The sequence below is a fragment of the Xiphophorus maculatus genome, chromosome 9 (genome assembly GCF_002775205.1).
Source record: "Xiphophorus maculatus strain JP 163 A chromosome 9, X_maculatus-5.0-male, whole genome shotgun sequence".
NCBI lineage: Eukaryota > Metazoa > Chordata > Actinopteri > Cyprinodontiformes > Poeciliidae > Xiphophorus > Xiphophorus maculatus.
The window spans coordinates 15,637,940-15,651,001 of record NC_036451.1 but is presented as its reverse complement, the minus strand read 5'-3'; the positions used below and the strand labels follow the sequence as shown (position 1 = coordinate 15,651,001).

General features: G+C 39.4%; 1 protein-coding gene across 1 annotated transcript; it reads right to left on the bottom strand.

The window, feature by feature from the left end:
* Positions 1–9,484: 9,484 nt before the first annotated feature.
* Positions 9,485–12,831, bottom strand: dmrta2 (DMRT like family A2). Its single transcript, XM_005806362.2, has 2 exons — positions 11,725–12,831; positions 9,485–10,922 (listed from the first exon to the last, which is right to left on the bottom strand). The coding sequence occupies exons 1-2, from the start codon at positions 12,182–12,184 to the stop codon at positions 10,033–10,035; spliced, it is 1,350 nt and encodes a 449-aa protein (XP_005806419.1). The 5' UTR covers positions 12,185–12,831; the 3' UTR covers positions 9,485–10,032.
* Between the last annotated feature and the right edge of the window lie 231 nt (positions 12,832–13,062).

Genomic DNA, 13,062 nt, shown 5'->3' with positions numbered 1-13,062 from the left:
CTATATTGTCAACAAATTTTGACTCAACATAAGTAGCAACACCACCAACTTTCTTAAGCCTATTAAGTATGATAGATATTGTATCCAGCAATGCCAAACATGTTCACCAAATATAGATTTAGACAACCAAATTTCAGAAATTTTAACAATATTCATATCTGTTAATTGAACCCAAATCCTTACACATCTTGGATAAACTATGCACATTAAGATGAACAAGCTTTAGCAGAGGTAAGTATTGAGTATTTAAATTCAGATGGTGTCTGAACTGGGATTAGGTTGCACAATAGTACATAACATCAATAGCAAGACAATCAGTAGTGTGACATTATACACCAAATTTGACTTTTGAATGTTGCAGCTAAGCAGAATTTCTCATAAAATGTGAGGTAATCACACAAAGCATGAAGGTTTTGAAGTCGAGATAAATCTTTGGGTAAGTCAGGTGATAAGGTCATGTCCTGTGCCAACTGAATTGAAAGTTGTACATGATATACATGAGCAATCATACAAGTGGATCTGTTCACAATGTCTCAGACTGAACACAATATTAAATGTACTCACCTTAGAATAACTAATTGTCTCAAAGTCTTCCACAATCAATAAGCAAAATATAGTCAAATAAAAATGCTACTATCCACAAAGCAAAATGCAGAAATATATCAGCAAGCTGTACAAACCTAAAATGGTAGAAAAGGCTTCAGACAGTACAAGCTTCAGCTTGGACAACTTCAGTTAGCAGCACTGACCTTGGTGTAGAGTAGAAGGCTTCAGCAAGCAGTACAAGCATCACGGTGATCCCGATGGCTTCAACACGGAGCTGCACGGTGCAGTGGGGTTTAACTCGGTGCTGAGATTGACCCACGCTGGTACAGGTCCTTGGATATTCAGCTTCTGCAACAGGATTCATAAGATGGAGTAGGCCAGGGGTGTCCGAAGTCTGTCGTCAAGGGCTGTTATCCTTCATGTTTTAGATGTCTTCCTGGTTCAACACACCTGCATCAAATGAGGGCTCGTAGTAATGGTGCGTTCCGGTTACCTGGGAAGTGAGAACTCGGAGCTGGGTTTGACGTCAGACCCGAGGTAACAGTGTTCTAACTAAGAAGTCTGAATTTCAACATGGCCGCCCATAAACTTTATTTGTAATAGCTCTTACAAACATAATTTAAGCATTACTTTCCATAAGCAAACACCATTTTTATGTATTTTTTTCTGTTTAGGCCCTTATGTGACATTGAATTAAGATGCATTTTTGCATCTGTGTCTTGTAAATGCATGTTTCCATCACATTACCTCTGATGCTAGGAGCGGCCATATTGAACCCGGAAAGCCCGCCTTACTTATAACTGGGGGAAGTGGATTGCTCCCACTTTCCCAATGGGAAATCGGACTTCGGAAGACGTTCCAATTAATTTCTCCGACTGGGAAGTTGGAATTTCCCAGTTCCTACTACAACTGGAACGCAGCATAATTACCAGGGTTTTTAACCCGAGGGAGAACGAAAACATGCAGCATACCGACCCCTGAGAACTGATTTTGGACAGTCCAGGAGGAGGCCAAAGCCAGAGCACACAGTTTTATAGCAAGATAAAATAGGCCACTGTTCAAAGACTATTTCTAAAAAAAAAACAAAAACGTGGAGACTGTATGTTTGAAATTATGAGTATTAACCAATCAGAAGCGTGATAAGCCGTGACATGATCACCTACTCCTTTGCCAAACTTCTGATTTTGAAGAAATAAAGAAATTCTGTAAAATGTGCTCCCTAATCATTTTAACAATTAGCAAATACAAATAATTTTGCAACCTGAACTAACCTAAAACAAAAAAGCTTAAAATAACTTAATACCTGATATAGAAAAAAAGAATGTTTTTTATTGTTATTTTAATTTAATATTTCTATTATTTGTATATAGAATATATTTATAGTTGTTGATTTTTTTGTTTTACTGTTTTTGTAAAGAAATAGGAAGGTTTATGCCTCCAAATCCTGATGGCCATAATCACATTAAGAGTTTTTTTTAATAAATTTTCCTTCTTGCATTCCTTCTTTCTTTCCTTCGTTCCTACACTTTCTGCTTGCCTGCTCTTGATGACAGTCATCAAATGTAGATTAAATACTCTTGTATTTTCACATGAAAGCGCGCGCACGCACACACACACACACACCCACAGACACACTAGAGAATACGAGCACACACATAAAGACAGCAGACTCAGACACACATATATGCTGAATTACACATGCAGAACTTTTCCTTGTATGCACACATGCACACTGCCTTGCCCCCCTTGGGAAACCTTACACAATTACGGCTAGAATGGGATTCATTCTCAGCCTTCAACAACTCATTAACTGCACATTGCAAATTGTACGTTTCAGCAGAAAGCACCGATGAGGAACAGCGAGGAATGGGGGCTCAGGGAGAGGCTAGCAACATTTCAATGTGTGTTCAGAATTTATTAGCATATCACATATGGTGCTCTATATGTATATTATGGGGGTGCAGACAGGGGTGGTATTAGTGAGTGTATGGATTTTATTACTCTTAGTAACTGTAAGATCAGCAGCTCACAGACTTTGAAATGTTAGCTTTTTCAGATTTTTTAAAACGTTCATGATGGAATAAGCTACTTAACCACAAATACAAGGACTCTGATAAAAACAGCCAATCATCTGTTACACAAAGAAGTCCAAGTTCACATGTGCTTCTTTTGTATACGTAGTCTCTTGAAAAGTATTCACACTCCTTCAACATTTCCACATTTTTTCATGTTACAAAGATAAGCTTTAGTCAGACTGGATGGAGAGCATCTTTCAACATCATAGTCAATAATTACCTCCATTCTGAATTAGATTTAGGTCTGTATTCGACTGGGTCGAGCTAAAAATGAATATGTATTTATCTAGACAGTATAGCTCTGACTATATGAGTCTTGTGGGAAAGCAAGTATCAAGTTGTTGTTTTTTTTTTTTGTTTGTTTTATACACTAAAAGGTTTTCTTCCAAGATTGTCCCTATATGCTGGTAGCCTGATGCTGCTTCCACCGTGTTTCACTGTGGGAAAGGTTTGACTGAGGTGACATGCAGTGTTAGTTTTCCACCAAATGTAGGGTTTTGCATGTAACCCAGAAAGCTCCATTTGTTTCACACCAGACTTGATCATCTTCTTCTACATGTTTGCACTGTTCCTGTTTTAAAACTTTAAATGGAACTTTTAATGGATTTTTTTTCCAACAATAACTATCTCCTTCATTAAGAGTAACACTGTAGAGTGTATGACTGATACTTGTTGTGACAACAGACTCTCCCACCATAATCTAAAAACTTTTTTATTAATTTTTTTAAAATGACATAAAATTATTTATACGTTTCATTCCTCTTCGCAGTTATAGCCTACTTTGTGTTGCCCATTTGAAGATGTAATGGAGCAAAATTCAAAAGATTCAATGCTTTTGCAAGGCCTTGCAGTTCTGTGTTTAGAAAGAGAAATGTATCACCTTGGAGTATCCTTCACAGCTATACACCTTTTTCTCACCGCAGCCCATTCACTGCCCACTCATCAATAAGTGTGAGTATGCAAAGAGTAAAAACTAATATGCACCTCTAACAATGTAACCATCTTTGAGGAATTGAAAGAAAACAATGTGTCAAGTGATCTGTCGGTGCTTTTCTTTCTACTCACACTCACAAGCACTGCAGCTTTTTGCGCATTCTGTGTATGTGTGAGAACTTGCATTTGCTTATTTTCACATCTCACAATATTCATTCATTTATTTTCCATGATAGTTTTTTTTATCAGGGCTATTTGGGACATTTTCCTGTTCCAGTAGTCACGTGGCAGTTGGCACTACTAGGAGGAAAATGACCTGAACGCCTAATGTGGATAATTATCTGGGTAATAAATCCAAGTTAATGCAGTGCCCTCAGGGAGAACTAAAACACACCCCACCTCCTCAAGAATGTTATTCAGCCATGCTGTACATACACATTAAAAAAATATGGTGTGCATATACAGCATGCAAACATAGATCATGCTCACAGATGAATACTGTCATATTTCAGCACACCTTATGTGTCCCAGCAGTATTAACTATTATTCTGCACGTGAGGAGATTTAGTGTGTTCCTGCTGTGTCAGGAAAGTCATGCACACCCTCTGGCCTGCAAACTGAGATTTGCACAGCACACAACACATGCATCGTCTCCTTCCATCGTCTCCAGCTTCACCTTTATTCAAGCAGGAGTCTCTTAAAGAGGCTGTAATCAAAGAAAAACATTTTAACTATCCAATGAATGTGCATAGAAATGCACCAGAGTAATCATTTCTTTGGTCATAAAAGAATAATCTTAATTTGCATTTTTCATTAAAACGCAGTTTATTGTTGTGTGGTTTCTGGGTAAAAGAGACGAAGCTTTGAGCATTTTATGATTCCTTCAATCCTTGATTAAAAGACCATGTGACTCTATCAGCAGTTTATTGTCTTTTTAAACAGTTGTGTAATCTCTTTTAACCCCTTTACTGTCACCCTCAGAACACTTACACGCAAGTCAACAAGCCTATGAGGACACGGATGTCCCCATGATAGTTAAGTGGTATAAGAAACAGAGGAAGGAGCTAAATTGGCAGCAAGAACAAACTGTGACTGCATGTTCTGTCAGATTCCCAAAATGACCTGCCTGTATGAAGTTGTCTTTAGCTGAGGGTGTCTAGCTGCAGATGGTGTCATGAATGAAGGTGAGGACCAAAAATTAGTCAACCATGACCATAACTAAACTATTTAGCCATAAAGTTTCAAATAATCTCCAAAATGATTCAAAATCCTGAAGTTGCATTTGCAATGACTGACCACAATATTTTATAACAGATAAATAACTATGTTTTATTATGATTTTGGAATTATAAGAAACAGTCTGTAAATAACTACATTTGTAGTGGTGGTAAGAATGGATAGATGGACGGATGGGTCTTTAGATTTTTAATTTTCTGTCGTCTTTCATTAACAGAAATGTTACAAAAATATTTGTTTCTTTTGTGTTTCAGTCAATACTAAACTTATGATTTAAATAGGCTTGAGCTCCTTTGAAAGCCAGAATGTGCATTCTGAAAAACACTTTGACAGTTTTCATGAATGTTTGGCATTATTTTTCAGGAAGTAAAAGGAATAAGAACTGGTAGACTACAGCTAATCTATCTGCTGTTTTATTATTGTGCTGAACAGTTGGTATTTGTGAAGCTGCAGGCAAGGATTTTAGTTATTTTCATCACTGGCAGCTCGTTTATGAAACACTGTTGGTGATTCAGGCAAGCTATAAAACCTTTTAGTGCATACTGTAGCAAAACAAAACTTTAATTCTTGCTTTATCTGCTTTGCTACAAGTTTACTGAGCTGTAAGATTGGAGGCACTAAATTCATTCCACACTGTGCACAATTGTTGTTGTCTTGGTGCGGGTTTGTTTTGCTGTTATCTATTTGTTATTGTTGCAGTAAGCCGAACAGTGTTTCTGAAAATGAAAATGGATTTTATGTATAGAGTAATAACATAAATGGATTCCCCCATGTCTTTCTGCACCACTCTGTAAGCCTGTGGCTATTTATCTGCTTTTGTCTAATTATTCATTAGTAAACACAGAAAAAAGAGCAGTGAATATATGATTGCACAAACCAGAAATGCTCTGCAAGCTGGTGCTCCTGGCTCTTCCTTTCCATATTTCTGAACCAACTGGCACACTTGGAGATAGATTTGCACTCATTGAGATCTGCACATCAACATCTCTGTTGGAGGTATAACATTGCAACAGAATTGTTAACAAATACATGCTTACGCCTTACAATGCTTGGACGTTATTGTCTGCTACTGCAAATGCACACATGATAAGCAAGCTTTTCTCTAATCTGCAATTCAATATGTTGCAAAAAGGAAAGTTTTAACCCAGTGCACATGGATGACCAGCAGAGGGTGCTATAAGACTTTACCATTCCTAAAAAGACCAGATTCACAGTAAGTGTAGGTGAAAGCTGGTGTGACATAATCAGTGGCCGTTTTATTTATAGAAATTGTGGATACATGACAGAATAAAACATAATGTAAATGACGGTCCTGTTAATTTTGTCATGTTAATGACAAATTTGTAAGTAGACAGCGCAGTAATGCATTTCTGGTGGAAGGAAAATAATATGTGGCTTTGAATTTTTGTTGCAAACAGAAATCTGAAAAAAGTGTGGTATGCATGTATATTCAGTCACATTTTATAATTTCGCATTTACAGCTGCATGTCTTTTCTAATGTTTCCCGTCCGAAGACTAAAAGTGTTGCACTGTTTTGTTTCATAAACTACTTCAGCCTCAGGCAGATTGAATGGAGAATGTCTGTGAGTAGCAATTTCCATGTCCTGCTCCTACTGATTCTCATTAGGATTTCAGTCTGGACTTTGAAAGTGCTATTCTTACACATTTCCATATAGTTACATATCCTCCTGTATGAGAGCTTAATCTATGGGCTAAAAACATGTAGGGTTGTCCTTGTGCAAATAAAGTTGTGAACTTTTGAGTTTGTTTTCAAAAATTTGGCAGAAAGACTGGTACATGTCAAATTACATTTTCAGGAACTTGTGTGTAGTGCAGACTTATCCAGTTCAGAGAAGACCAGTCTAAGATAGAGATAATCGAATTCAATTCTGATTCTTCATCAAAACCACTCAGCCTTCTACTGAAACACCAAAGGAAAGGCAGAAAATAAAAAAGTATCTATAACCTGCTGCTAAAGTACAGTGGGAGATGTTCAGTCCTCAGAGATGGGGCATCAACCATCTCCTTAGTTCCTATAAACTTTACTGTCCCTGCTGAAACAAAATACCCCCATGATGCTGCCACCACCAGCAGCCTCTTGCTCAAATTGATGCACAGTGTTAGCATTTCTCTACTCACATGATTTTGCATGTAAGTCAGATTGTTAGGTTTTGGTGTCATCTTACCAAAACACATTCTGTCACCTACAAGGCTTGTGGCAAATGTTTGTTTGCTTTTTTCAGCAAAGTTTATTCTTGCCTCCCTTCCTCAAAACTCAGATTTCTGGAATAGCTGACTAACAGCTAGGATGTAAATTAAAATTTTCTAACCCTGGGTGTGGATTTCTTACAAGAACTTTGATTAATGCTCTCCTTGATTGGCTTCTTAATTTAGGTAAATGTCCATGCATGTCCTTGTTCAAATCATAATTTGTGCAATTCTGTACTTGCTTTAAACTTCTGACTGCTGTGTTCCTGTGTTCCTTGGTCTTTATTACTGTAGAAAAGGACAGATATAACCCAATGGGTCATACTGACTGGCTAGCACCTTATAAATATTGCGCAGCGTGACAGTTGTGTAGGACACTGGGCGATGCTTGTATCCCAGGACATCAGTTGGGCAGTGCCAGCTGAGACCCAATGTTGACTCCTGTGGATCAAGGCTGTTGAAGTTCAACCACAGTTCACAGCTTTCTGACCTGGCCGTACTGGGCAGATGGGCAACCACTTCAGGGAGGTTACTGGCCCACTGTCTTATTTCAAATCCACCTTGGAGGAGCAACTCTCTCATCCTGTTGATGAGCAACTTGGCCTTTTAACAATTACGCTGTTTCTTCTCCGATGTTCTCTATTAAATCTCTGATGGCTTCACAGAACAGCTATATTTAACTGAAATTTAACTGCCCACATATGGAGTTTAAATAATACAAATGCACATAACTCTTTCACAAAAAAAAACCACGACTCTTAAAAAAAAAGATGTATAATTTTCCTTGCACTTCACAACTGTGGACAAATCTGCAATGGTCAGTCACATAACATCCAAATGAATGTATTAAATTGTGTGGTTATGATGTGACAAAACGTAAAAACGATTAATGAATACTTCTGCGAGGTCCTGCACATGTTTGGACATGCTGATGCCGGTCTTTCACATCGTCCTAGTGATGCTGAGGATGCCATTCCTTTTATGAGACTCCCACCTAGTGGTAATGTCTGTCACAAACAGGACTCTGAGTGAACACGTCGACAATCAGCTCCTGAATTGTTCAATAATAAGGGTTCAATAATTAGAATTAAATTATGTTGGTCACATTTTTTTTTTCACTTTGATCATACATTTCAGCACAGCAAGACAGAAGTATAATTTTAATAGCAGAATATAAACTCAACATTTTCCCTTTGACTTTTTCATCTGAATCCAATATTGTGTTACACAAACGTTGATGATCATCAACAAAAAATAGGTGAGAACATGTTTCAATGGATATTTTTTTTAATCAGTAAAGAATCGGAGTGGAGACGCGTTTTCTAATCGAGCTGCCTTGAATATGAATGACCGGCAGAGGGCGCAATGCACTTTGACATGGTTGTCAGGATACCTGAGCGGATGAAGAGCTGACAGGTAGCAAAATCCAGCGTTTTATCGACGGCATCATGCGGCAAAATCACACAAAGTGAAGCCTGACTTCCTTTTAGTTAAAGAAAGAAAACAACTGTCTGCTAAATGAGAAAAACAAGTATATATCTATTTTTTCAGCGAGTGTTTAATTTTTATGTTTAGTGATTACTGTTCAATTAACCATAGAAACTAACATTCTCATCATCCTTGAATTTATTATATTTGTCAAATAAACATTTTTTTGTTGTTTTTGTGTTTGTTTATATTCTAATCTTATTTTGTGTTATTAGAATTTGAGATGGATTAGAATAAACCTAATCCGTTTCAGAAAAAACGGTGGCTTTCATTCAACAACGACAACATTATTATTATTATTATTATTAGTAGTAGTAGTAGTAGTAGCAGTAGTAGTAGTAGTAGTAGTTGTAGTAACAACAACAACAACAACAACATAATAATAATAATAATAATAATAATAATAATAATAATAATAATAATAATAATAATAATAATAATAATAATAATAATAATAGCTACTGGAACAACTGTGCCAATTCAGGTTTTGAGACCATTTAGTGCAAAAATACGGAAAAAAATGTATTCCGCCATTTTTAGTCCTGAAAATTGATTAAATCGTTTGTCGAAGATTCCGGGTAGTTTTTAAACAGGCTGAGGGTAAAATTAGTCAAATTTACTGGTGTGGTATTTCTTTGAACCAGATTAACTTCGAAATGTTCTGTTCTAAAACTATGTTTTAAGTTTAAGCTAAGAATTTACCTGCGGTGTCCAGTCTAATTTAGTTATATTTAAAAAAAAAAAAGTAGACCCTGAAGATTTTCTTATATTATTTTGGTCTCATTTTTATCTTGATAAATTATTCTAGTTTCTTCTTTTAGAACACTTAATCTAAATTTACCTAAGTTTGAAGCTACAACAATTGTTTGGTTTTGTTTTTGCCGTTTTTGTATGCAAAAAAGTTTTCCAATTTGGACAGCGCTGAAACATTAATAATAGTCAAGTTACACACATCTTTAAAATAACATTTATTTTCAACATATTTATGTGACATCACATCTTTTAACATTTGAAAAGGGGGTGTAACTAACTTATAAATTCAGCAAACAGCATTTCATGCTGCCAAAGGCAATAGTTTATAATACAGACAGAAAGTGAGATTGTTGAATTATAGGGGAAAAAAGAGAGAAAAAACAAGGTCTGTACACACTATTCATTTTTGCATCATTTATTGTCCGATTTTTAGTTGTACCAGGCAGCGTTGAAATAAGACAGGCTATAAAAATTCAAACCCAGGGATAAATATTTATCTCATTATAATATTACATAAAACCTGAAGTTAAAGGTCTGAGTTCCCCCCCAAGCTCGATTTAGCATGGAACTCGTTGTGATTTTATGAGGCTGGTAAGCGGGGAAAATCGTCCAGATATGTTGTAATTTAACATTATTTGACATAAGCTTCAAAGCTACACATAATTCAGTTTAGTTTCTCCGCCTTAGAACAATTGTCTACAAGTCTGATAACTCTAATATACACAGAGTGCAGCCAAAACACATCACAGATTTATTATAATACAATGAAATGTGTTTTTCATGTCCACCAGTCTCACTGTTTGTCCGGCGTGTTGTTGACTAAAGGCCCGTACAGGCCGCTGGCATAGCCTTGCTCCTTGTGCAACATTGTCCTGTCTCTTATCAGGTCGCTAAAAGCATAGTCCATGGGGGGCCTGAAGCCCAAGGTGGGCATAAGCCCTGTGGTGGAGTAGGGCGTCATGAAAGCCAGTCCCCGGCTGTGCGCAGAGTAGGCCAGCCGCAGCGGGTTCAGTCCCAGGTGGGTTCCCAGCGGGTAGGTGCCGGGGTCTGCTCCGAAGTGCGGGGCGTTCGGCTGCAGTGGAGAAAACGCGGAGCGGTTACTCAGCGTCATGGCTCCTGGGAGCATCGGCCTCGTCGTGGTGGCTGCGGTTGCCGATCCAGCAGGAGGCTGTTGCGCGCTTTGGAGCATCCGCTCGGCCGTCCACGTCTCCTCCGGCCCGGCCTTGTTGGGGGCCTGTGCGCCGCTGTTGTTGAGGATCTGCTCGATGGCCTGCACCACGTCTTTCCCGCAGCCCTGCAGGACGAGCTCCAGGACGCTGCGCTTGTGGCTGGGGAACACCCGGGTCAGGATGTCGATGGCGTTCATGTGTCGGGAGGCCGCGGAGGACGGAGAGGGCTCCTGCTCTTCTTTGTCGGTCTCGGAACCGGAGTCCGATCCGAGGGAGCTGACCGACCCGGGAGTTTCCTCTCCGTCCTTCAAAGGCTTTGACACCGGCGAGTTGATGAAGGACTCACTGTCTCCGTTTTCTGACCCTGAGCCTCCTCCGTGCCGGCCGTCCGGGGAAGACATGCCTGGGGCAGAGTCGCTCTCTGTGGACGCTGGTTTCCCCACGGACTTCTGAGTGGTGGTTGACCCGGACAGCTGGGTCTTTGGAAACAGTTCATACTTCTGGATACTGGACTCTGCAGACACGAAGATCAGCGATTAGATCAATGAAGACCAGGACGGATTTTCTTCAGCTCACATAACCTTTAGTAAAAGGCTTTGAACATGTTTGTAATAGGTGCGAAATGAAAAGAGGATTTGAAATAACACATCAGAGTAAATTAGTGAAGAAGTTTAACCTCAGGAGAGCTTGTCATTTTGCTAATTTGCCATTTCGTGCTTTTGCTATTTTGATCGTTTTGTATTGAATGGAACTTCAATGGTCGTCTGTTTCGTATCGATAATGTCCATTTTGGTTCTCGACCTGAGGACGATCTGTCTGATTTGATTATTTAAACAAATTCTCTACAATCTGCTCAGGCTAGTGTAATGAAGTGTGCCTTAAATCTCAAATATTATATCTAACACCCGGAGGTCGCTCATAGTCAGTGTGGTTTCAGGAGACACAAAGTCGCATCTCGTAAGAGTCAACTGGCCCAAGTGAGCATCAGAATCCAAAATAAATGGAAATAGGGAACAGGCCACAGCAAACTGTTCTGAAAGTTAATAAAAAATATAAATAAAAGCTAAGTATTTTTCTAGGGTAAGAATTTGTATGTTTATAGGTACGAAAGTGAAAAAGGAACAGCGAAAATGTGACGTAATATTTTTAGGACAGTACCAGCAACATGAAAAACTATGCGATATTCAATGTAAAATAAGCATCTTTTTAAAGTGTCAGTAAAAATACAGCAAACAGTAAATTATACAAGGAATCAGTGACGTCCTGTCGACAGGTGAATCCACCTGCTCCAACTAAAAACATTTCCCTCCACTCACCTGAATTGCTCTCGCTGTTGACAGAGCCGAACACCTCATAGTTGGGACGCGGCGGGATGATGCCGTTAGCCGCGGCCAGGGCCAGGCCCTCGGCGGTGCCGTAAAGCAGCTGCAGCTCCCGGGCTTCATTCTCCTCCTGCGCCTGCTGCCGCCGCAGCGCCACCTGCGCAGCCATCACCCGCTGCCGCTCGGCAATCAGCGTGCACTTTGCGCACATGCAGTCTTTCCAGCGGCAGTAACGCTTGTGGCCCTTCAGGGCGGAGACCACGCCGTGGTTCCTGCAGCGGGCGCACTTCGGCGTCCGCGGGTACTTGTCCGCGGCGCGCAGTAGCAGCGGAGGGCCACGCAGCAGGTTGCCGGCCATGGACACAGGGATGGAGGCAGCCGCGGCAGCCGCTGCCGCTCCCGGGTGAACCTGGGAGGCGGAGGACACCGTGGGAAGCTCCGGTCTCAGATCCATGCCGCCTTCAATGCCGTCAATGATGCAATAGAAACTAAGTGAGAGAGCGACGCTGGAGGAACGATCTGTTTTAGTTAAACTGACCCTGAGCTTATCACATCTGCAGCAACATCTCTGCTCAACAAGTAAAAACAGCGATTTCTGCTGACAGAATAAAAAAATATGGTAGAAGCTATCCAGAAAACAAATGTAGAGAAACAGGCGAGTTTAGTTCCGAGCCGAGAGGAGAAGAGATCAATCTTCTTCGATCAGAAGTTAAAAAGTGTCCAGAAGCCGCAGCCTGAGACACTAACTTCCTCCAGAGATCGTCAGTGGATACAGATCCCTCTCTCCCCTCTCTCTATTGTTGCGCCTACGTTTTCATTAGACAAATTTGACAACAATGTGGCGTCTGTCATTGGCCAAAGGGAGAGGGAGCGATCTGATTGGTTTGTCTCTCTCTTTATTTTTTTCAACTGTGTCCACCTGAGTTCTTTTTCCAAATATGAAGTGTTAAGAATCTGAAGGGAGTTCCCGGAAAGCTCAAATCGATGCAGTGTATGCCTCCAAAAATGAATTTTATAGATTTTAAACAGCACAATTGTTATCAATTCAACTGATGCAGCCTTATGGCATCTCAAGAGTCCAAAACAAGACAATTTAAACCATCTAATAAAGGGAATTTAACATCCCTTTAAATTACTTTTTTTTGTCTATTATCTTAAAAATACTTTATTTTATTTAGGTTATTTTGTCTAAACAATGAGAGATTAAATAAAAATACAAAAACAAGAAGAATTCAAATTAAACCTGAAGCGCGTCTTTAATCCCACCTTTGAGGTAAGTATTAATTATTTTGTTGGTTTAATAAAAGGTAAGATTTACTATCTGAAGGGGAA